Here is a 22778-nt window from a genome sequence, read left to right as displayed (position 1 = left end):
TAAGTTCTAGAAATCTGAGTCATTCAGTGGGAAGTCAGGCAGTCTGGGACTTGCAAATTTTCTCAATAATAATAATAGTAATAGTACTTGTTAAGCACATACTATGTGCCAAAAACTACTAAGTGCTGTGGTCGATACAAGATAATCAGGTTGACACAGTCCCTATCCCACATGGGACTCAGAGTGTAAGTTGGAGGGAGAACACGTATCGAGTCCCCTTTTTCATGTAGAAAACTGAGGCACAGGGAGTTAAAGTGACTTGCCCTAGGTCACACAGCAGACTAAGATTCGTGCCCAGGTCCTCTGACTCCCAGGCCTCTGCTCTATCCACTAGACCATGCTGCTTCAGCATTGCGGGAAAGCCAGTTGTGATGCAGGGACAGGCACTTTCCTTACCATTATAGGCCCATGGTGTTCCCTCGCATTTATCAATTAGCCACCCCAAGAAAGGGTAGCTCAGCTGACCGGAGCAGGAACAGGATGCTAGACAACATTCCAACTGCAGAGTTTGGGGTCTGTAACATAATGGAGCAGGCAAGTCTTTTCCTCTCTCCAGCTGGTCTTTCACACTCTCATTTTCTCCGTAAAGCGGACGTTGGCCCGTGCGTGTTTTGGAGTCGAACGTTCATTACATCGAGTAGGTGGGAGCCCTTTTCTTTAGAACGCTTGTAGCTCAGGAAACGTTGCTTTAAATTAAAGCTAATTCTGGGTTTGGTTTGGTCAGTTACTAGGCAAGCACCATCTATTCTCTGCCCAGGATGTGATTGTTTGGAATGGAATCTATTCTCAACACCAATAATTTATTGGAGCCCCACATAGCTGAGGAAAATCCTATCTTGAACTTAATGGACTTTTGGGAAAAAGTGCTGGTCTGCTAAAATCTAGTGCCACAGTTTTTATTTGGGAAATGAGGAGAAACTGTTTACAGAGAATCAGGGAATTTAATAAGAATAGTAATAATAGTGCTGGTATTTATTAAGCGCTTACTATGTGCCAAGTACTGTTCTAAGCACCGGGGTAGATACAAGCTAATAGGGCTGTCCCAAGTGGGACTCACATTCTTTATCCCCATTTTACAGATAACTGAGACACAGAGAAGTTAAGTGGCTTGCCCAAAGTCACAGCAGACAGGTGGCAGAGCCAGGATTAGAACCCACTCCATTTAACTCCCAAGCCCATGTTCTGCCACTAAGCCACGCTGCTTCTCACACTGCTAATCTGGCTAGGCCTGGAGGGGGTGGTTGTATTTTTTCCATGACATTCTGAACAGTCGTGATCATTGTCAAGAGCAGCAAGAAGTGGATTTCCAAAGTGTTCTAGCCTCTATTTTGGCAGAGATGCTATCTGGAGCAACAATTGATTGGTCAATCAATGTGGTGTATTTCTTGAGCATGTTTTGTTTCCGGAACACCACTCTAAACTCCTGGGAGAGTACAGTAGAGTTAGAAGACATGATCCCGGCCCTCATAGAGTTTACAGTTTATAGTCTAGCAGGGGAGAGTATGTTTTCCTTCACTTATAAGGTATCCTTTCATCCCTGGGTATTTTAACTACCAGATTTAGTCTCTGTTCTCCTCCTCCAAAGCATTGCAGTTAATAAGGATGGGAGGTAGAATGAGTATCCATGCACCCTCCAGTCACAATCAGTCAGTCAATCAATGGTGGGGTTTTTTATCTTTATTTTTTATGGTATTTGTTAAGCGCTTACTGCGTGCCCAGCACTGTACTAAGCTCTGGCATTGATACAAGCTAATCAAGTTGGACACAGTCCGTGACCCACATGAGGCTCACAGTCTTAACCTCCATTTACGGATGAGGTAACTGAGGCACAGAGAAGTAAAGTGACTTGTCCAGAGTCACTCAGAGGACAAGTGGAGGAGTGGGATTAGAACCCAAGTCCTTCTAACTTCCAGACCCGTGCTGTATCCACTAGGCCATGCTGCTTCTCATTTGAGATCTTACCGTATGCAGAGGACTGTACTAAATGCTTGGGAGCAATACACTGTAGAGTTAGTAGACACAGTCCCTACCCACAAGGAACTTACAATGTAGGGAGAGGGACAGACTTTAAAAAAAAATACAGATAGGACAAGGAATGCCGTAAAATGGCTGAACTGTAGTATCTGGACATTGATACCTAAGGTCTTTTATGCTAAATTTTACCTTTTTTTTTTCACTTTTACCCTCCAGGCTCATCAGATTCAAGAAATGTTTCCCCAAGTTCCATATCACGTAGTTCTACAGGATCTGCAGCTGACCCGCTCAGTAGAAATAACGACAGACAACATCTTAGAGGGACGTATCCAAGTACCTTTCCCTACCCAGGTTGGTTGTGAAATTGTAGCTTCGCAAGCATATTTTCTGCCTGTGGGTCAGGATTATTCCCCTGTTATAATGTTCCCCTGTTGAGAATGGAAGAGTAAATTGAATAACTTTCAGTCCAGAAGTGAACTGAGGCAGCATGGCCTAGTGGAACGAGCACAGGCTTGAGAGTACAGTCTCCCAGTTCTGCCAGTTGCTTGCTGGATGATCTTGGCCAAGCCATTTCAGTTCTCTTTGTCTCACTTCTCCTGTTCTCCATCCTATTTAGACAATGAGTCCCATGTGGGACACGGACTGTGCCCAACCCAATTAACTTATATCTACCCCAGTGCTTAGAACAATGTTGGACACATAGTAAGTGCTTAATAAATTCCATTAAAAAAATGGAACAATTTTTAAGTAAAGCTCACTTGTCTTCTTTTTGCATGTGTAGTATTTTGTGTCATTCCTAATGCTCGTAGCTAATGTGTTAATAAAATAGAATGTCAAAGTTCATCCTTTTCTGCTGTCCTTGTTTTCCTAACCTGTCTCCTGCCTGTTCAGCCTCCCAAAAACTTTGTAATGTTTGCACTTTGCGGTTTCTCTGTCAGCGTCCAGATGGCATTAGACCTGCATTAAACAGTCCTGTGGAACGGACTAACAGTGACCAGGAGGAAGGAGATGCTACTGCTGAGGTAAACTGGCACCCTGAACCCTGGAGTGTGTGGGTAGAATGGGGTGGGGCAGTGGGAAAAGGGGAGCAGTAAAGGACGCTCCAGATGAGCAGCAAGAGAGAGAAAGTCTGCTGCTGAGTATATGCTACTCAAGGCATCAGTGATGATTTAGATTCTTGGTGAACCTAAAGATCAATCAGAGTATCGGTCAGTGGTATTTATTGAGTGCGTGCTTATTATGTGCAGAGCACTGTACTATGCATTGGGGACAGTACAACAGAGTTGGTAGACACATTCCCTGCCCCTGTTGAGCTTATGGTGTAGATATGCAAGAAGACTGCCCCGTTGGTTTCAATGAAGTGTGCATAGACTCAGACAGAATGAATTCCCCATCGTTCTTGGAAAAGCCAGTGGTCCTCTGCAAATTTTCGCCAGAAACCAGAGTTCCTTCCAACAGTGGGTTGCATTTGGTTGGCAATTACGTTATCTGCATGTTTCCCGGATTCCTGGTTTACCCTGGATTTGGGTCGCGAACCAGGAACTCGAGAAACTCTCAGGAATATCATCCCATTGCTCTCTGTAGCTCAGTTTCTCCATCAATGTTTAATTTTTACCCGAGTCTTTTGAGAAGGTTGAAAGCATCAGGACTACCCAGAGGAAGAAACTTGGTGTTGGTTTAGAGGCTGTCTGGTATGCGCGGTCCGTTTTGCTGGAGAATGGATTATGTCCCCAGTTTGAGGCTCACAAGTCATGTGCTCTGGCTTGTGATTTCCAGCCCCCTCACTCCACCCTTTGCCCCTTACCCCGTGCTCCACATCAGAGGTGTGATGACGGAAGGGGATGCATGGAGTTGGGAAGTCAGGCAAGCACCCTCTCGGGCCTTTCCTTCAGCCTGCCGCTCTGGTCCCTGGCAGAGTTGGAGTAATGCTTCTCTTTTATGGAGCAGCCCAGCAATGAAACTGTCCGGTCACTTCTTGGCCGCAGTAGAGAGCATCCGAGTGGCTTTTCCTCCCCTGGAGGGCTTCCAGAGAGCTGGTGGGCAGGTATTTTTGGCCATGGCTTGTGGGAACAGCCCCTTATGGCGGAAAGGGACCATGTGGCAGCGTGGGAGAGAGCACAGGTGGTACGGGGCTGTTTGTTCAGGCCTCGGCCTCAGTGGGGAGGGAGTGTCGAAGGAGTGAACCAGCTTCCTTTTGACTTAGCTTTGCCCCAAGCTGCTCTTGGGAGCCATTCATTCTTGGGGCCAGTTTGGCCTTGCACCAGCTGGTTTCTCCCGAACCAAGGAACTCTGTGACGCTGCTGCTCAGGAAGGAAGTTCAGGGCCAAGGCCATTGACCCAAATGATTTGATAACTATTTTATAAAGAGAGATATTTTATGAAGGAGGGATAGCCCCAGTGGCAGACTTCCCAGTCCCCAGTTTTAAGAAGCAGTGTGGCCTAGAGGAAAGAACACAGGCCTGGGAGTCAGAGGACGTGGGTTCTAATCCCGACTCCGCCATTTGTCTGTTGCATGACCTGGGGGCAAGTCCCTTCACTTCTCTGGCCCTGGAACTTCATCTGTAAAGTGGGGATGAAGACAGTGAGCCACACATGGGACACGGAAGTGCGTAGTATAGTGCTGTGCACAGAGTACATGTCCAATAACTACCCCTGAGTGATTGATCAGTAGCAGTTCCTACGGACCCAGCCTTGTGTTCCTTGCTTTCTCATTGGTTCCCAGGCTGAGCGGGTGCCACTTGACCTCAGCCCCAGACTAGAAGACATGTCAGACTTCAGCGAAGTGGAAGCTGAACCCTGTGAGATGGAAGACTTCGAGGCCCGAGGGAGTCGCTTCTCCAAGTCAGCTGATGAGCGGCAGCGCATGTTAGTTCAGCGGAAGGATGACCTGTTGCAGCAAGCCCGGAAGTAAGTTGACGCTCACCTCCGGCAAACTTGCATTTCCTCTTGCTCCTAGGCCACCTCCACGTGGATGTCCTGCCATCACCTTAAGCTCAGATATGCCTGATACCAAACTCCTCATCTTTTCCTCCCAGTCATTCTCTTCCACCTAACTTTCCTGTCATAGATGACGTCACTGGCATTCTCCCCATCTCTGAAGCCTCTGGGGCCCACAAGCAAGCAGAAAATCCTGACCCTTGGCTTTAAGGCAGGCACTCTGCCAGATCTCTCCTTCCTACATAACCACTCTTTTTTCCCCACCGCACCCTAGCTCACACTCTTCCTCTCAAGCTCATCTGCTCATCAGTGCCTTGTCTCTCATCTCTCCCACTCCTGATCTCTTGCTCATGTCCTTCCTTCAGCCTGTAATCCCCTCCCCCTTCAAATAAACAAGCCCCAGCTCTCCCTCTCTTCAAAGCCCTCCTGAAATCACTTCTCGAGGCAACCTTCCCGATTAATTTCTCTTTCCCACAGGCTATATTCCCCAACTAGCATTTAGGCATTTCTGCACCAGCCTTGCCCTTGAGTACTCGCCATCAGCTGAGGAACCTTTTTGGTACCTATAAACTCACACGCCCTACTATTTCAGCACTAATTCATGTACATATCCACTTCTCATTTTTCTCCCTTCCTGTGAATTATTTTAACGCCTGTCCACCCCCCAACATTAGATTGTAAGATCCTTGAGGGTAGAGATTGTATCGGTTAACTCTGTCGTACTCTGTCAGGTTCTTAGCAGAGTCCTCTGCCCACAGTAGGGGCTTAGTAAATACAGGTGACTGAGTGCTTGATTCTTCAGGGGTTTATTCATTCACTTCTGTTTATTGAGCACTTGCTGCAGGCACTGCTCTGTATGAGGTGCTTGGGAGGATACCATAAAAGTAAAAGACATGGCCCCTGTCCTGAAGAAGGTAACACTCTAATTGAGGAGACAGGGAGACATAAATTGCATCTGTACAGTGGAAACAGGGAAAAAATATAGATTCAGCTGGCAATAGAGTGTGGAAAACGGAATAGAGTACCTAATTCAGTTTGTAAAAGAATCTTAAGAGTGGGTGACCCCATCAGGGGTTGTTTATATTAATGTCTGTCACCTCCCACGCCCCCCAGACTGTAAACTCACTGTGGGCAGGGAACGTGTCTACCAGCTCAGTTGTATTATACTCTCCCAAGTGCTCTACACGCAGTCAGCGCTTAATAGATGTCATTAATGATGATGGTGGGGGTGGCAGAGGTGAGTTGGGTCAGGTCTCATGAAGGACGTAGATTATGGAAAGGGCTGTGTTTTTGGAGATTTATAACAGGAGGGCGTTTCAGTCTCTGGGGAGGTACAAGCAGGGGGTCACAGGGTGGCGAGTCAGGAGCAAGGAATGCTGAGAACTTCAGCTTCACCACCTAAAACTCAACATGTCCAAAACTGAGCTCCTTTTCTTCCCTCCCAAGCCCTGTCCTCTTCCTGATTTCCCTGTCACTGTGGATGGTACGACCATCCTTCCCGTCTCTCAAGCCCGCAACCTTGGTGTCATCCTTGACCCAGCTCTCTCATTCACCCCACACATCAATCGGTCACCCACACCTGCCAGTCTCACCTTTACAATATCGCCAAGGTTCGCCCTTTCCTCTCCACCCAAACGGCTATCTTACTGGTACAGGCTCTCATAATATCCCGGCTGGATTATTGTGTCAGCCTTCTCTCTGATCTCCCTTCCTCCTGTCTCTCCCCGCTCCAGTCTATTCTTCATTCCGCTGCCCGGATCATCTTCCTACAGAAGCCTCTGGGCATGTCAATCTCCTCCTTAAAAACCTCCAGTAGTTGCCTATCAACCTCCGCATGAAACAAAACCTTCTCACTCTAGGCTTTGAGGTTGTCCATCCCATTGCCCCCTCCTGCCTCTCCTCCCTTCTCTCTTTCTACTGCCCACCCCGCACGCTCCGCTCCTCTGCCACTCACCTCCTCACCGTCCCCCGTTCTCGTCTGTCCTGCCGTTGACCCCTGGCCCACGTCCTCCCGCTGTCCTGGAATGCCCTCCCTCCTCACCTCCGCCAAACCCATTCTCTTCCCCTCTTCAAAGCCCTACTGAGAGCTCACCTCCTCCAAGAGGCCTTCCCAGACTGAGCCTCCTCTTTTCCCTCTGCTCCCTCTGCTGCCTCTCTGCCCACCCTTCACCTCCCTTCAGCTAAGCCCCCTTTCCCCCCTTTCCCTCTGCTCCTCCCCCTCTCCCTTCCCCTCAGCACTGTACTCATTTGCTCATTTGTATATATTTTTATTACCCTATTTATTTTATTAATGAGGTGTACATCCCCTTGATTCTATTTATTGCTATTAACTTGTCTTGTTTTTGCCCGTCTGCCTCCCCTGATTAGACTGTAAGCCCTTCAATGGGCAGAGATTGTCTCTATCTGTTGCTGAATTGTACATTCCAAGCACTTAGTACAGTGCTCTGCACATAGTAAGCGCTCAATAAATACTATTGAATGAATGAATGAACAGAGGATGTGAAGTGGGGTGGAGCAGATCAATCCATCATATTGATTGAGCACGTACTGTGTTAGAGCACTGTACTAAACGCTTGGTGGAGTGCAATGGACCAATTGATAAAGTGCTGATATGTAAGACGGAGAAAGTTGGCAGAGAGCTTTGAAGCCACTGGCCATGGGCATGTTTGAGGCTTGTCTTTGTAGCTGTTTCCTGGCGTGGAGGGTGGATGAACTCTGTTCTCTCTGTGGTTGCAGGGGGTTGGGGGGGCGGTTGCAGACACCCAGAGTTCACCAGATTAGTTTAGGATCTTAGCCCCAGGGACCCGAATTTGCAAGTTCTTCCAGATGAGGGAGAATCAAAGCCAAAAAGTGTTTGTTTTTCCTCTAGTTCTGAGATCAGATTACCCATAAAGCAGCCAAACAGCAACTAAACCAACGTGCGCATTTATTTGCGGGTACATTCAGTTACTGATGTATAGGTTTTGCAGTATGCGTGGCTGCTTAGCTACGAAGGCACTTAGTCTGTAAGGTCCTCAGTGGTTTTTTACCACGGAGTCTGTTTGCCACGTCCCAGGTCGTGTCCTTGGGGTTCTTTCTCTTCGTTACTTCCTCTGTGTTACCTGGCTCTGTCGTTTGTCTGCTGTGTGACTTTGAGCAAGTTTTTGCATTTCCCTGTGCCTCAGTTATCTCATCTGTAAAATGGGGATTGAGAATGTGAGCCTGACTTTGGACGGGAACTGTGTCCAACCCGATTTGTTTTTTGTATCTACCCCAGCGCTTAGTACAGTGCCTGGCACATAGTAAGTGCTTAACAAATACAAAAATGATTATTATTATTATTGAGGTCAACAGTGAGAAACTTTGTCCTTGGGAAATAACATTTCATTCCAGGACCAACTAATGTATTGAAACCTTTTTCACCCCCCTTTTTGCTAATAATAATAATGGTATTTGTTAAGCGCTTACTACGTGCCAAGCACTGTACTAAGCGCTGGGGGAGATACAAGCAAATCGGGTTGGACACAATCTCTGTCCCATGTGGAAGTCAGTGTCAATCCTCATTTTACAGATGAGGTAACTGAGGCACAGAGAAGTAAAGTGACTTGCCAAAGGTATCCACCCCAGCGCTAAGTACAGTGCCTGGCACATAATAAGAGCTTAACAAATACAATTTATTATTATTATTATTATTGACCATCTCAGGGCACATTCTTCTGCATCCTAAGGGTCCGCCAGACAGGGGCTCTGAAAGCGGGACTCATTGAAAGTAGTCTGCTGCTGGCATGGGGGGATGCAGAGGGAATATTGCTTTTGGAAATAAATCCCAGGGAGGCTCCTGCCCGGTGATGTGTCCCAGGCCTCACTCTCAGTGACCTTCTTTCCTCCTCGCAGGCGTTACCTGAACAAAACGTCGGACGACGATTCCGCCTCAGAGAGCTTCTTCCCCTCGGAGAGCTCGCCCTCTGACCCCGTGACCCTGCGTCGGAGGATGCTGGCTGCCGCCGCCGAGCGGAGACTTCAGATGCAGCAGGCCTCCTAGCCCTCTCCTCCGCACTCTCCCTCGTCCTCCCCGGTAGCAGCACGCCGATCCGGCGCGTGGCGTCCCAGCGGGACGAAGTTGGCCCCAGCTCTGCCGGCCCTGGGAAGGCGTGGGGCTTGACTGCATTGCCGCTGTATAAAGCATGTGGTCTTACTAGTGTTTGGACAGCTGAGAAATTTCATTTTTTTTTTTTTTGAGGTGGGAGGGGAGGTTAATATTTCCTTTGTGACCTTTCTCCCCCGACCTTCCTGCCCACCAAAATTGCAGAGTTTCACCACCGTCATGATCGCTGCTGGCATCGCTTCGCCGCCAGGCGGCAGGGAGGGGTGGGAAGTGGAAGAACAGCGGCAGGAGTCCAGATTAACCGCTCGACGCGTAGGTCACGGACAGCGTCGACGCCTCGTAGCTTCAATGTTGCGGGGGGAGAATGTTGGGAAAGACTTGCAGAACCCTTTTCTAGGTCAGCAGGAGGTATCTGCTCCCAGGCCACCCTACATACCCAGAAGGAATTGAGTGCTACGGAGGCCAAACCGAGAGCAGTACCACCCCTTAGGCAGAGGGAGACACCGGTCGGACCTAGGAAAATAACTTCTTGGTGTGGCCAAGAGGAGCCAGCTAGTAGGCTAGTTTCTGGGAAGGGAGGAAAAAGTCTGGAAGTGAAGAAGGGAATTCCTCTTTCCCATCCACCAGTGGCTTTCACCCTGTCCAAGTCCCTGAGCTACAGCTGACGTGATTTCTGTTAACTCTGGTGCGGAGTCTCTCGTGTCTGCACGCCTGTGTCCTCTATCCCCTCCGGACATTTTGCCACCCCTCAGACGCTGAGGAGGTCGGCCGTCAAAGGATTAAGCAGCAAACATTCATTCAGAGTTGGAATCCAGTATTACACCACTTTAGGTGAGTGCAGGCGACAAACCTGTAAGTTCTCGGAGTGACGGAAGGTCCGGGCCGTGAGTGATGGGAAGTAATTTCAGCAGGGCTTTCTAGAAGAGGTCCGAAGGTAGCCACAGTGTCTACCTTCCTTCGAGTCCTTTGTTTTGGTAGCTTTGCTCTTATTAGCTTAATTAGATATCAAGAGTCTTCAGCCCGCTGCTGAATAGGTTCAGTTCCCTAACCCTTTCGAATTTTTTCCCCACTTTAATGTTTAAAAAAGTAAAAGTGGAAACCCACAATCGTAGGTGTCAGAGTTCAATTTTACATCCCTTTGGATTAATTTTTTAATGTTCAGGAGCTTAGCTCATCACAATCCTTTTGGGGAAAATCCAGTATTTACAATTATTGGCGAAGTTAAGTGTATTTTTTTTAAACTGCAAGTTTTTAGGATTTGTTATGGGCAATTGGAAAATATGGAGGAATAATATGTAGGCAAAGATAATTTATTTCAGTAAATCTTTCAAAAGCCTTACCTTGCAATGCTACTAGTAAACTTTTGAAAACTTTTGTGATTTTTTTTGGGGGGGGGATGTTGTTTTGCTCAGAGCACAGCTATTTCTCTTTTTATTGTAAAAAAAAAAAAATAAAAAAGTAAAATACTTTGGGTGTGCTTCATGACTTGAAGTATCGGGGATGTCATCTTTGAATCTCATGTTGTTTCCTCTATCATTCTTGTTTAAGGCTGTAATCTTCTCTTTCAGTCCATCCAGTTGATAAATTTGGTTTTGTAATGTGTTTACTAGTTAGGGCTGAGCCAGGTTGTGGGTGTTATCTTTTCTTTAAAATTTCTCAGAGTGGAAAAAAAACAGCGTAACTTTCCCCTGGAACTGTTCAGTTTTAACACCTCATTTTTCAGTGCCTTTACAAAAAGGCCCGTTATTTGGTAATGGAATCCCACGGTCTATTTCATGCAATTCATGCATGCGTTATCAGAAGCAGAGTGATACTTGTGGAAACTAGAAGGGTCAAACAAGGTGTGTCTTTCTCCCAGGACTGTGGGCTACCTAGATAAATTGGTAAATGGGAATGTGGAGACATTCCCAGATAGGAAAGACTCGAGAAGAGAGGTTAGTTTTGCATCCCGTGGTGATGTCAGATGGTGCCTAAGAAGGGGGAAGCAGTGTGGCTTAGTGGAAAGAGCCCGGGCTTGGGAGTCAGAGGAGGTGGGTTCTAATCCTGGCTCTGCCACTAGTCTGCTTGGGCAAACCGCTTCACTTCTCAGTGCCTCAGTTGGTAAAATGGGGATTAAAACCGTGAGCCCCACGTGGGACAACTTGATTACCTTGTATCTACCCGAGCACTTAGAACAGTGCTCGGCACATAGTAAGTGCTTAACAAATGCAATAATAATGTCTATATTTTTGCTGGTGTTTCACCTGCTATAGTTTACGCCTTTGCTTCTTGTCTGTTTTCAGTGAAAATGCAGAAAAGTTAAATGCTGTTTTCAGTGCAATGTACCCATATACATTTGAACCCTGAGGCTCTAGATAGCCTCCTTCAAATTCTGCCCCTTTTCTCTTATACCCAACTGCCCAATTATATATATATATTTACTATTTTGTGCATACTAGGCACTTAATGTCAGTTGACACCTTAAAACACTCCCAGTTCTCCATGACTCTCAAATTGTGGTGTTGACACTTGACCAGAAAGAAATGGATCAAAATGGTAAAGCTGAGATCAATGAAGTTTTGACAGACCTGGGCATTTGCTCGACTGCAACAATATAGCAGCAGCGTGACCCAGTGGAAGGAGCACGGGCCTGGGAGTCAGAGGACCTCCTGAGTTCTAATCCTGGCTCCGACACTTGTCTGCTGTGTGACCTTGGGGAAGTCACTTCACTTTTCAGTGCCTCAGTACCCTGAAATGAGGATTAAGTCTGTGAGCCCCAAGTGGGACAGGGACTGTTGAACCTGATTAGCTTACCCTAGTGCTTAGTACAGTGTACATAGCAACTTAAATGCCACTTAAAAAAAAAACTAGTATAGTCTACGTGCCACGGAACTACGCAGTGGGACAAATGAAGAGAGGTGATCGGGATGCTACTTGTTCTTTAAACAACCTACCTAGGCTGAAGTCTTGCTAACCCAGCTTCAGTCAATCAAATTTATTTAGCACTTACTGTGTGCAGAGCACTCTACTAAGCCCTGAGGAGAGTACAATATTCAATCTTATTTGAGTGCTTACTGGATGCAAAGCAGGGTACTAAGTGCTTGGGAGGGTACAATATAACAACAAACAGACAATTCCTGCCCACTATGAGCTCACAGTCAAACAGGGTTGGTAGACACGTTCCCTGCTCACTACAAGCTTACAGTCTAGCTGCAAGCAAGTGAATAATCTTACCTTGATGCAGCAGAGGCTGTTCAGGGAGTTTGACCTTAATAATTCACCTCTCTCTGGTTTTGCTTTTCTTTGAACTTGAAATGTCAGACATCAGCTAGGGGAAGAGATAAAATGGGATGGGTTTCTGAGCAGGTATCAAAAGATCCAGATCTGGAGAAAGGAGCAGACCCTTAACACTCAACCAACTACACTATGAAGAAACAGTCTTGACATGAAGGTGAGTTTATAGTTGAACTGCCGACCTGTTTGTCAACTAGCATCAGCAGGTCAGGATGAAAGATTTAAAATGTGGCTCCTCTCCCATGTCTGGCATCTTGAGCTTCCTTTCTCTCTTGCAGTCTAGAAGAACAGGAAGTATTGCCAGTGGCTCCTCATTCTGGCAAAGCGAGATCCAACGAGGGGGGCCACGTGCCTTTTCTAGAAGGAGACAATTTGGAATCTGAGCTACAGGTGTGGATTATTTGCTATCTACCTACCAAAGAAAGACCGGAAAGCAAACTTTTCTCACTATTAGGGCAGCTGGATTGGTGACCAGTTTGGTGAGGAAAAACTCCTGTGATAGCTGGCAACTCCAGCAGCAGGAAATGGTTTCAGGAAGGGATCTGCTGAAGAAGAGCTGGCAGGAGAGGGTTCATGGGTCAAAACTCATAAGCTGGAGATGTTGGCCTCTGTGTTTCGGACTGAAGGCTGCTGTGCTTCGGTGAATGTCTATCCCTTAGGTAGCAGCTGCCACACTGCACGATGGCAGAGAAGATCGGGCTGGGGTTGGTAGTGATTCCATTTGGGTAAAATCTTCCTAAGTGGCCAGTCCTCCAGTAAATGGTGAATGGTGGTGGTGGTGAAGGTGAATGATCAGGGCAGTTTCAAAGAAATACCCGTAATTCCGTGGGGCCTGCCCAACTGAACTTGGAAAGCTATGCGGGGGAAACCCTGCCCATTTTGTTCTGGAGTCTTCCCCTAAAACAACCTATTTGTTCTGTCCCATAACTTCCAGCTGGAGAAAGGAAGCAACCGTGGACCTGGAGGTGGAACATACGAATGACTCAGAAGGGTAAGTCGGAACTCCATGGGGGAAGGATCGCCGTGGAGGTCTTGTGCAGAGGGGGAGAGGTGGCGGCACAATTTCTAGTGAAATTAAACCCTCTCCCCATGTCCTGCACCTTGGGACTCAATGTCGACATTCAACGACAGCCTCATTTCTACCTGGAGCCACAGTCACCCCTTCCCAGTGCCCCAATTTCATCCTTCGCCCCAACCTTGATGGAATCATTGCTCCCATCTCAATGACCAGAAGGATCCTGCTGCCCAACCGCACTGGCCAAAAGGGAAGAAATGAGTGTCCAGTACTGTTGGGGAAGTTTTGCTAAGGGAGAATCAGGTGGTCAGAGATTATTTTTTTGCATTCCTATCTGCATTGTATTCTAATATCTGTCTTCCCCTGCTAAATCGTTAAGTTCCATGAGCTCAGGGATCATGTCTCCTGACTTTCTTGCACTCTCCCAAGCATTAGAAGCATTAGTACAGTGCTCTGCACTCAGATGCTTGATAACTTTCATCAATTGATTAAGATGAAATTGAAGGAGGAATCCCCTCCAATCTAATCCCCCTTAGCCCCTCCCTGTCCTCCAATCAAGACCCTTGAGCTGTATGACTATGTCTTGGTTCTTTATTGTTACTTAATGAGCCTTGCAAATAGCCAGTCACCCAATCAATCCATTGTATTTGTTGAGGGCTTACTGTGTGCAGAGCACTGTACCAAGCGCTTGGGAGACCACAGTATGACACAGGTGGTAGACCAATTTCCTGCCCATAACTGGTTTACAGTCTAGGGGGAGAGTAAGGATGAAACCAGGTGAACAGTGTACCCAATCTGTTTTTGAAGTTTTTCTGCAGATTTTGTTACCCTCCCCACCTCTTGCTGGAAAGCCCAGATCCAGAAAGCTTGAGGGGTGGCAGGAGAACTTATGCCATGCTATGGCGGATGGCCTAATGGATAGAGCATGGGCCTGGGAGTCAGAAGGTCATGGGTTCTAAGCCCAGCTTCATCACTTGTCTGCTGTGTGACTTTGGGCAAGTCACCTCACTTCTCTAGGCCTGAGTTTCCTCATCTGGAAAATGGGATGAAGACTGTGAGCCCTGTGTGGGACAGGGACTGTGTCCAACCTATTTTGTATCTATACCGGTGCCTGGCACATAGCGCTTAACAAATACCATAATAATATTATTATCATGGCATGTGGGGGTAGAATGCTCTCTGGTGACAGTGATCCTTGATGGAACTTTTCACTGTCAGGGATTTCTGGGTAATGAGTTATCAAGGACTGTGACTACAGCCCTCCCAAACCATTGTAAAAAATTAGGTTTCCCTTTTCCGCCTCTCCCTGCCACAACTCTCTCCATCTAAATCTTCATGGTGGCTATCAATTATGGGTTGAGGCACTGTATAAATATCCTGAGAAGTGCTTGGAGGCAGCCTGAAGCAAAAACATTCCAATGGATGTGTTTTCTGGGCCAATCTGTAGATTTTAATGGCAAAAAATGGCACATAACTCTTCCTAAGCCCTATGGACTGAGTTCTAGTGAATTGGAGTAATGGCAATTAACAGAATGTCCCTACTGACCAGGGACAATGGATTAGAGATCAGAGAACAATTTCTCTGCTTGACCCGGAGTGTTGTTGTGGGCCCTGTGGTGGGAGAATCAAAGCCATTTGATCACCTCTGCCTTGGGAAAATCAATATTTTTTCTACCTGCAGGGTGACTCCCCGAGCATGCTCCACATCTTCATGAAGCCCCCCTCAGCCCCTCATTGTCCACCATAATCACCCCCTGATGAAACAAACGCCCATGTCGTGATGGCATCTCTGCCATGGGAAATGTTGGGAAAAAAGGGGGCTAAATACCATTGAATGAATGAATGAATGTCCTGAGAGGAAAAGCATTTTTGCTTTAAGGAGCTGAGACTTCAGATTCCATACACTGCATGGGCACAGGGGAATTAGGATGCCTGTAGAAGGGAAGTACCTGGAGAGAAAACAACCCCTGACTCAGTTTAGCAAGCCCCATAATCCAAAATGGCTGCCTGCTTCAGGGTCCAACGCCAGTTCTCAAAGAGTAGGGGACAGAGAGGAGAGAGAGCTGGACCTCAATCTCTGCAACATTTCTTGCTTGTTTTACTTGGAAAATGTGAATTTCTATTCTTTCAGAATCTCACTTTTTCCTTTCTTGTCAGAGATAAAAATAAAATTGCTGTAACCTCAAAGCTAGAGGATGAGAGACCCAAGAATACAGACAAACATTCTCTTTATTGAGCTACACATGAATTTTTCCATTAGTCAGAGAAACAGACTGGCAGTGTGTCAGATATCACAGAAACCTCACTGATTGGGAATAGAAAGGCTTAGAAAGACCCAGTGGGTTTAAATATTTTTTCATTTTTTTTTTTAGTTTCCTCTTTATTTGAAATAAGCTGTGACTGGTCTTCTTCAGCAAAGGTTAAGTCTTAAAAGTGAAACTGTGACGAGGTCTGGGGTTTGGTTACTAATCAAAGTAGAAATGACGGAGGGCTGGTCATGAAAACAGTGGCTTTAATGTAAACACTACATTCGACGGGTGTGGGGTTTTTTTTTTTTGGCTTTTGTGATATTTTAAAATTTTTTTAAATTTTTTTGTTTTGTTTCTGCAGCACAAACATCCCCACATGAGAGAAGAAACACGATTCACTAAACCGAAGGAGGAGGAAAGTGGCACGAGAAAAGCATTCACTGGAAAGATTGGAAAAATAATAAAAAAAACCCCAAGAAACCCCCAAAAGTATGGAAGCCGATCTGGTATGTAATACACAGTATTCATCAGAGCAAAAGAGTCCGGAGAAAAAAACAGGGTGGGAGGGGAAATATATATATATATATATATATATTATGTATATATATATTATGTATTCTTTTTTTTTTTGGCAGCTACTGGCCTGTGAGAGCTGTGCTTTTTCTATACAAACCTGGAGAGTGAATGACAGGTTGGAGTTAGAAGTCATTTTTGAACTAGGAACAAAAAGCAACGAAACATCAGTTCCGTGTGAGAGGGGGTTACCTGATAGCCAGCGGTGGCCTGCAGTGGTTAAATAAACTCCAGGCAACAAAGAACACATACAAAAATGCAAATCCACGTGGAAATGGAAACTAATTAAAATGAAGAACTGAGAATGGCAGACGCTTCTCAGCACCACTGCGCATACTTTTTTTTTTGAAAGGAAAGGAATTGATTTTTGTTTCCTTTTTTCTTGGTTTAGCTACAAAGCACATGAGAAACGTTCTTTTTTTTTCTTTCAGCTTCTAAATGTAAAGACTCAGCTAAAACCAGATTCTACAGCATTCTACAGAGACACACAGCCACCAATCCAGGTGCAGTACAGTATACATTGACTCGATAAAGAAAGGCTGTGTCTTACAAAGGCCAAAAGGTCATGCTATCAGTAGATCAACGTCAACAGGAGAGAGAGTCCGTGAAGCAAGTCTGTAGAGAAAGAGATAAGGGGGTCCAGTCTGAACTTTTTGAAAAAAAAAAAAAACCCAAAACATCAAATAGCTCTCTGAGGGCGGGCAAGGTGGAGAAAGGGAGCAGAGCTGGGGAAAAATTTCTTCACAGAGGGGCAAAATGAGAGGAGAAGACAGCATCGTAATTTGTGGGGCTCCCTTGGGTGTTTCTGTTTTCAATTTTGGTTTCCTCCGCCGCGCACTCCCTTTGCGTGCCCAGTGTCAGGTTGGCACTGATGGGGTTATTCCGTTTCAACTGGCCAACGCTCTCTCCCTTCCCGGCCACCAGACTCCCCTGGGCCCCCTATCTCTTAGGGCTTCTTTTTTCATTCCCTGGTGGACTCGAGTTGTGGTCTTGGGTGTCCCCTTCCCTCGGACCCCGATGCTGGTAGAAAGAAGCCCTCGCCCCACTTCCTATGCTTTGAACGTGGGCGGAAGCTACACTCCACAGGGAGGGCTGGCGCAGGAAGCCACTTTGGTGGGATAAGGGATCTGCCCTGCCATGTCTTTTAAAAGCAAAAAGTTGATGGTGGGGTTTTGGTTTTATCTGATCCATTTATATTTTTTTGGTAGGGTTTTTAAAAGTGTTTTGAATCCCCCCAGGAGCCGAACAGATCCTTGAAGGTCTTGCTAGCTCTGGCCCGGCCAGGGGCCGCGATGTGGGCCAGTGGTAGCCTGTGGTGAGCGTCCTACCTCAGAAAGGTAAAAAAGACAGAAGTGGCGTCAGCAAACGCCTTCCTCACGCCCCGGAAAGGATGTTTTTAAAAAATGGCCTCGCCGCTCATTCTTTAAGAAAGAGGATCCTGTTCAAATAAGAAGGGCAGCCTCCAAATGAGGGCAGGCCGGCTAGAACACCCCCATCTTGTCTTTTCTTTTTCGTGGGGGGCAGGGTAGGGGAGGAGAGGGGGAGGGAGCGGTTTTGGTTCCGTTAAATCACCAGGTGGGGATGAGCTCTGTTAGGGTTATCAGTTCTGTCCGCAGCTCTTTCTGAGACAAACTAAAAAGATTTTATATATATATTTATATATATATAATTTTTTGTTATGCCTTTTTTTATTTACCAAGTTGCATTTTTGTGTGTGTTTTTTTGTTTTTTTTTTGTTTTTTAACTTTTCTGTGAGTGTTGGAATCATTACCCAATAAGTTGCTATAGAGAGGGTGAGAGGTCAGTACAAGCCGCAGCCTCGGAGGTTGTTGGCAATGATGATGTCGGTGACGGCGTCGAATACCACCTGGATGTTATTCGTGTCTGTGGCGCAAGTCATGTGACAATAAATTTCTTTGTTGGGTGAGCGATTTTTGCTTTCAAATTGTGCTTGGATATAGGCTGCTGCATCTTCGTAGGTGTTGGGACCTGTTGCGGGGAGAGAGATGAGACAGAGAGAAGAAAGTGGGGAAAGTCCCTGTGAGAGGGGTAGATCAAGTTTGGGGGATGCAAACGGCAGAAGCTGTGGAGGGGGTTGCGGGTGGAGAGGGGAGAAACCCTGTGTTAGAACTGGAGGAAAAGAGAGATCAGCCGACGTGCCTCCGTGGAGCCACCCTACAGTTCAGATGCTTCACGGCTTCAGTTGTTCTTATGGCGCTTGTTAGGTGCTTACTATGTGCCAAGCACTGTACTAAGCGCTGGAGTAGATACAAGATCTTCAGATTGGACACAGCCCCCGTCCCACATGAGGCTCACAGTCTAAGTAGGAGCAAGCAGGATTTAATCCCCATTTAACGGATGAGGTAAACTGAGACACAGAGAAGTTAAGAAGTTGGGAAGCAGCGTGGCTCAGTGGAAAGAGCCTGGGCTTCGGAGTCAGAGGTCATGGGTTCGACTCCCGGCTCTGCCTCTTGTCAGCTGTGTGACTGTGGGCAAGTCACTTAACTTTTCTGTGCCTCAGTGACCTCATCTGTAAAATGGGGATTAACTGTGAGCCTCACGTAGGACCACCTGATGACCCTGTATCTACCCAAGCGCTTACAACAGTGCTCTGCACATAGTAACTGCTTAACAAATACCAACATTATTATTATTAAGAGATTCTCTCAAGGTCATCTAGTAGAGAAGTGGCGGAGTGGGGATTAGAAGCCCGGTCTTCTGACTCCTAGGCCCTTGCTCTTTCCACTAGGTCACACTGCTTTGATGCAGGCGATAGGCCCTCGGCCCTATTCCTTATATTCCCACAATCACTTGGACCGGAGTCAGCTACCTTATGCTTCTTGTGGAGCAGTGTAATGAAGCTGGATTCTTGGCCACTGGTTTCAGAAGCAAATAATGGCATCTCTGAGGTAGGTTCTTTTCCTCTCTGCATCTGATGGGTAGGGCTGCATTTTCTTTTTGAACGAGGCTGATCAAAAACCTGTTCTCCTCGCCATAAAACTTTGAATATAACTAATTTCATATTGGCAACACTGTTTCTGTTTTAAAAATACGGTTTCTTGCCTCATCACTTCTGTGCTGTAGCGTGGCTCAATGGAAAGAGCACAGGCTTGGGAGTCAGAGGTCATGGGTTCGAATCGCGCCTCTGCCACTTCTGTGACTGGGCAAGTCACTTAACTTCTCTGTGCCTCTGTTACCTCATCTGTAAAATGGGCATTTAGATCGTGAGCCTCACGTGGGACAACCTGATGATCCTGTATCTACCCCAGCGCTTAGAACAGTGCTCTGCACATAGTAAGCGCTTAACAAATACCAACATTGTTGTTGTAACTTCATATACCCTTATTCAAGGAGAAGAGGCTGAGTCTCATCCCTCTCCTCCCAAAAGTCACTCCATGCCTCCCACCTCCTCCCCACCAACCAAATGGAGGTGACTGGCCTGTGTTATTCCAGGCTGGATAGTCAAGAATAGGGTTACGCTGGAGAGGAAGACTCGCTTCGCTCTGGTGAGGATCTGGGCCCGGCTACATTGCCTGGGAATTCCAGTCATGTAGCACCCAATGGGACTTTGATTTAGGGCAGGATGTAGTCTATCCTGGGAGAATGCAGTTATAGGGAGATGTCTTACAATCGTACATACGGGGCCATCAGCTCAGATACAGTGTCTGTTCCCCATGGGGCTCCCCCTCGAAGAGGCAGGGGAGAGCAGGTATCATAACATTTTACAGATGAGGACACCGAGGCACAGACAAGTTAAATGATTTGCCCAAGGCCACCCATCAGGCAGCTGGCAGAGCAGGGGTAGACTCCAGGCCCCCAGACTCTCGGGTCTGTATTCTATCCATTAGGCAACACTGCCTCCTTAGATCCAGCTACACTTCCTCCTGCTGAAATCTTTAACTCAAACCCTAGTGTTTGCAGGAAGGACTGTTCCTCTCTACAAAACCCATACCTATCCTCTGTATCTTAAGCCAAGCATCTCTTAGACATCTCTCCTTCTAGCCTTTCACCATTTTTTTTAATGGTATTTGTCAATCTGTTACTATGTGCTAGGAACTGTAGTAAGTACTGGGGAAAACTCAAGCTAATCAGGTTGGACTCATTCTCTGGCCCACAAAGGGCTCACAGTCCTTATCCCCATTTTACGGATGAGGTAACTGAGGCACAGAGAAGTTAAGTGATTTGCCCAAGTCATGCAGCAGACAAGAGGTGAAGCCGGAATTAGAACCCAGGTCCTCTGACTCCCAGGCCTAATCCCAGAATGCGCCTTCAGGGTGGCCCTTGAACCTCCTCCTGGCGTCAGAGCCTTTGTGTTCCCCTTCCAACACGGTCTTAGTGTCTGAGCTGCAGAACTCAGTGATAGGAGCCATGGTGGAGGAAGGTTGAGGGCTGAAAATTAAAAGACTCAAAATACAGGCATCTGATACCCTATCTGGAACAAATCGTAGGCAGACCAAGTGAACACCCGATTGTTCAGTATAAAACTGAAAGAACGGCCATCCTGCTAACCAGCCCCGACAAAAGTTTCCTCACCAGGGCCTGCTGACTGAAAAACTTCAGACACCTTCCAAGACGAATACCTTTACCCTCATCACGATCCCACCGCACAGAAGAATCAACCCAGGAATCAAAGGGAAAAATCACTCTTCCCCAGCTTCTTCAAAAGAGACACTGCTTAAGCTAGGAAGAGAGCTAAGCTCTCCTGACTCCCAACCTGCTGCTTCCTTCCCATATCTAACTCCTGGACCATGACAAAGCACCAGGTGGCTTTAGACCAGGGCCAGCAAAGCCCAGAGCCAAAAGGGAAGTATTGAAAGAATGAGACCGGCCTCTCCGATTCGTATTTCCCAATAAATCTCTTGCCTCTCCTCAAACTTGGATCTGCTTAGCCCAAGTGCGGTAGAGAGTTGAGCTTCATGTGGATCTCCCACATAGACAATTCAGGTCAAGAGGAGAATCCACTTTGGAGCCTGGGCTAGTCATCTGGGCTAATTGCTCAACCCTCCATTTCACTTGGGCTGGGCAGACTAGCCTATGAGAGCACGTAGCTTCAGCTAAGAAAAAGCGTGGCCTATTGGATAGAGCATGGCCCCGGGAATCAGGAAGAGCTGGGTTCCAATTCCAGCTCTGTCGCTTGTCTGCTGTGCGGGCAAGTCACTTAATGTCTCTGTGCCTACCTCATCTGTAAAATGGGGATTAAAACTGTGAGCCCCATGTGCGACATACACTGTGTCCAACCTGATTATCTTCTATTGACAACAGTGCTTCGTGCCTGGCACATAGTAAGCATTTAAATACCGTAGGAAAAAAAAGAGGGATCTACCCACCATGACCTGGCTTCTGGGAGCAAGTGGGAGGAGAAAGGAATTAGGAACCTCCTTAGCAGCTGGAGGAAGAGCTAAGGGATAGGCAGCATATCTTCTTTCTCTAATAAAGGATGGCTGGCAAAGCAGCATAGTCTACTGGAAAGAGCCCGGGCCTGGGAGTCAGAGGACCAAGGTTCTAATCTTGGCTCTGCCACTTGTTTCTTGTGGACGTGTCGGTTGCCACTTGGGCAAATCATTTCACTTCTCTAGTGCTTCACTTACCTCATCTGTAAAATGGGGATTAAACCTGTGAGCTCCATGTGGGACTCATGGACTGTGTCCACTCTGATGAGCTTGTATCTACCCCAGCACTTAGTACAGTGCCCGGCACCTAGTAATCGCTTAATAAATAGCACATAAAAAACAAAGAAAGCACTCTCTGGCTCCCCCTACTAACCACCTGCCTTCAGTAGGTTCCCCAGCACACCGGGGCGCCTCCTCCACCCACATCAATGGGCAACCATTTTCCCGGTACCATGGGAGTCCAGTTGCCCACTTGACCCTCTCAGACCTGCAGGCATCATCGCTCACACGTGCAGTTGCCGACCTGGTCCGAACAGGTCACGCCTCCCTGCCCCAGGCTCCCACGCTTCCCCAGGACCGCCGGCTTCCGGACCCCCGGGGAACTGAGCCGCCACGACACGTACCTGTATATTCAGGGAAGCAGATGGTCAGAGGTGATTTCTTGATCTTCTCGGCGAATAGATCTTTCTTGTTGAGGAAGAGAATGATGGAGGTATCAATGAAGAATTTGTTGTTACAGATGGAGTCGAAGAGCATGAGAGACTCGTGCATGCGGTTCTGCAGCCAGAGGCAAGTCAGAAAGGAAACAGAGACAGAGAGAGACAGGGGCAGGGAAAGAGAAAGAGAGTTAGGTTTAGGCGAGAGAAATTAGGTAACACCACCTCATGGTTTCAGGGGACGCCACCGACGTAAACCAAACTGCTCGCCTCAGTTTGGTTGACCTCCAGTGGGTAGGCTGAGAGAAAGCCCCTCGGACTCCGTGGTGCGATCCAGAAAGCCGCACCTCTGAGCAGGGCTCCGAACATCAGACCCCGGGCTCTACTTCTCTGGCAGATAATAATGGTTTTTCTTGAGAATTTACTATATGCCAAGCATCGTACTAAGCACCGGGGTAGATACAAGATAGTTCCCACCACATGAGGCTCACAGTTTAAGTAGTAGGGAGGACAGGTATTGAATCCCCATTTTGCAGATGAGGGAACTGAGACCCAGAGAAGTTAAGTGAAATTGCCTAAAGCCACGCAGCAGGCAAGCGGTGGAGCCGGGATTAGAACCCAGGTCCT

General features: G+C 47.1%; 2 protein-coding genes and 1 long non-coding RNA gene across 5 annotated transcripts in view; 2 read left to right on the top strand and 1 right to left on the bottom strand.

Annotated features, from left to right (window-relative positions):
* Nucleotides 1–10464, top strand: part of AMFR (autocrine motility factor receptor) — a 36269-nt gene extending 25805 nt beyond the window's left edge. For both annotated transcript variants that reach the window (XM_029075442.2, XM_029075443.2), the window contains exons 11-14: nucleotides 2191–2325; nucleotides 2913–2996; nucleotides 4697–4881; nucleotides 8785–10464. In XM_029075442.2, coding sequence (XP_028931275.1) covers nucleotides 2191–2325; nucleotides 2913–2996; nucleotides 4697–4881; nucleotides 8785–8932 — 552 coding nt within the window. In that variant the 3' untranslated portion in view covers nucleotides 8933–10464. The remainder of the gene's footprint in view (nucleotides 1–2190; nucleotides 2326–2912; nucleotides 2997–4696; nucleotides 4882–8784) is intronic.
* A 1718-nt stretch (nucleotides 10465–12182) lies between these two features.
* LOC103166692 lies at nucleotides 12183–16415 on the top strand. Its single transcript, XR_484937.3, has 5 exons — nucleotides 12183–12425; nucleotides 12547–12658; nucleotides 13203–13259; nucleotides 15894–16038; nucleotides 16168–16415. It is a non-coding gene; the product is annotated as an uncharacterized LOC103166692 (long non-coding RNA).
* GNAO1 (G protein subunit alpha o1) overlaps nucleotides 15495–22778 on the bottom strand; it is a 206960-nt gene continuing 199676 nt past the window's right edge. The window contains exons 7-9 of one of the 2 annotated variants that reach the window (XM_029076197.2): nucleotides 22119–22272; nucleotides 17877–18094; nucleotides 15495–16720 (exon numbers count right to left, since the gene is read on the bottom strand). In XM_029076197.2, coding sequence (XP_028932030.1) covers nucleotides 17907–18094; nucleotides 22119–22272 — 342 coding nt within the window. In that variant the 3' untranslated portion in view covers nucleotides 15495–16720; nucleotides 17877–17906. Of the gene's footprint in view, nucleotides 18095–22118; nucleotides 22273–22778 lie in introns of both variants that reach the window. The other variant, XM_029076196.2, reaches the window with a different exon arrangement.

Source organism: Ornithorhynchus anatinus, chromosome 11 (genome assembly GCF_004115215.2).
Source record: "Ornithorhynchus anatinus isolate Pmale09 chromosome 11, mOrnAna1.pri.v4, whole genome shotgun sequence".
NCBI classification, from domain to species: domain Eukaryota; kingdom Metazoa; phylum Chordata; class Mammalia; order Monotremata; family Ornithorhynchidae; genus Ornithorhynchus; species Ornithorhynchus anatinus.
Note: the sequence above shows the minus strand (reverse complement) of the source record. Positions and strands in the feature narration are given on the sequence as shown.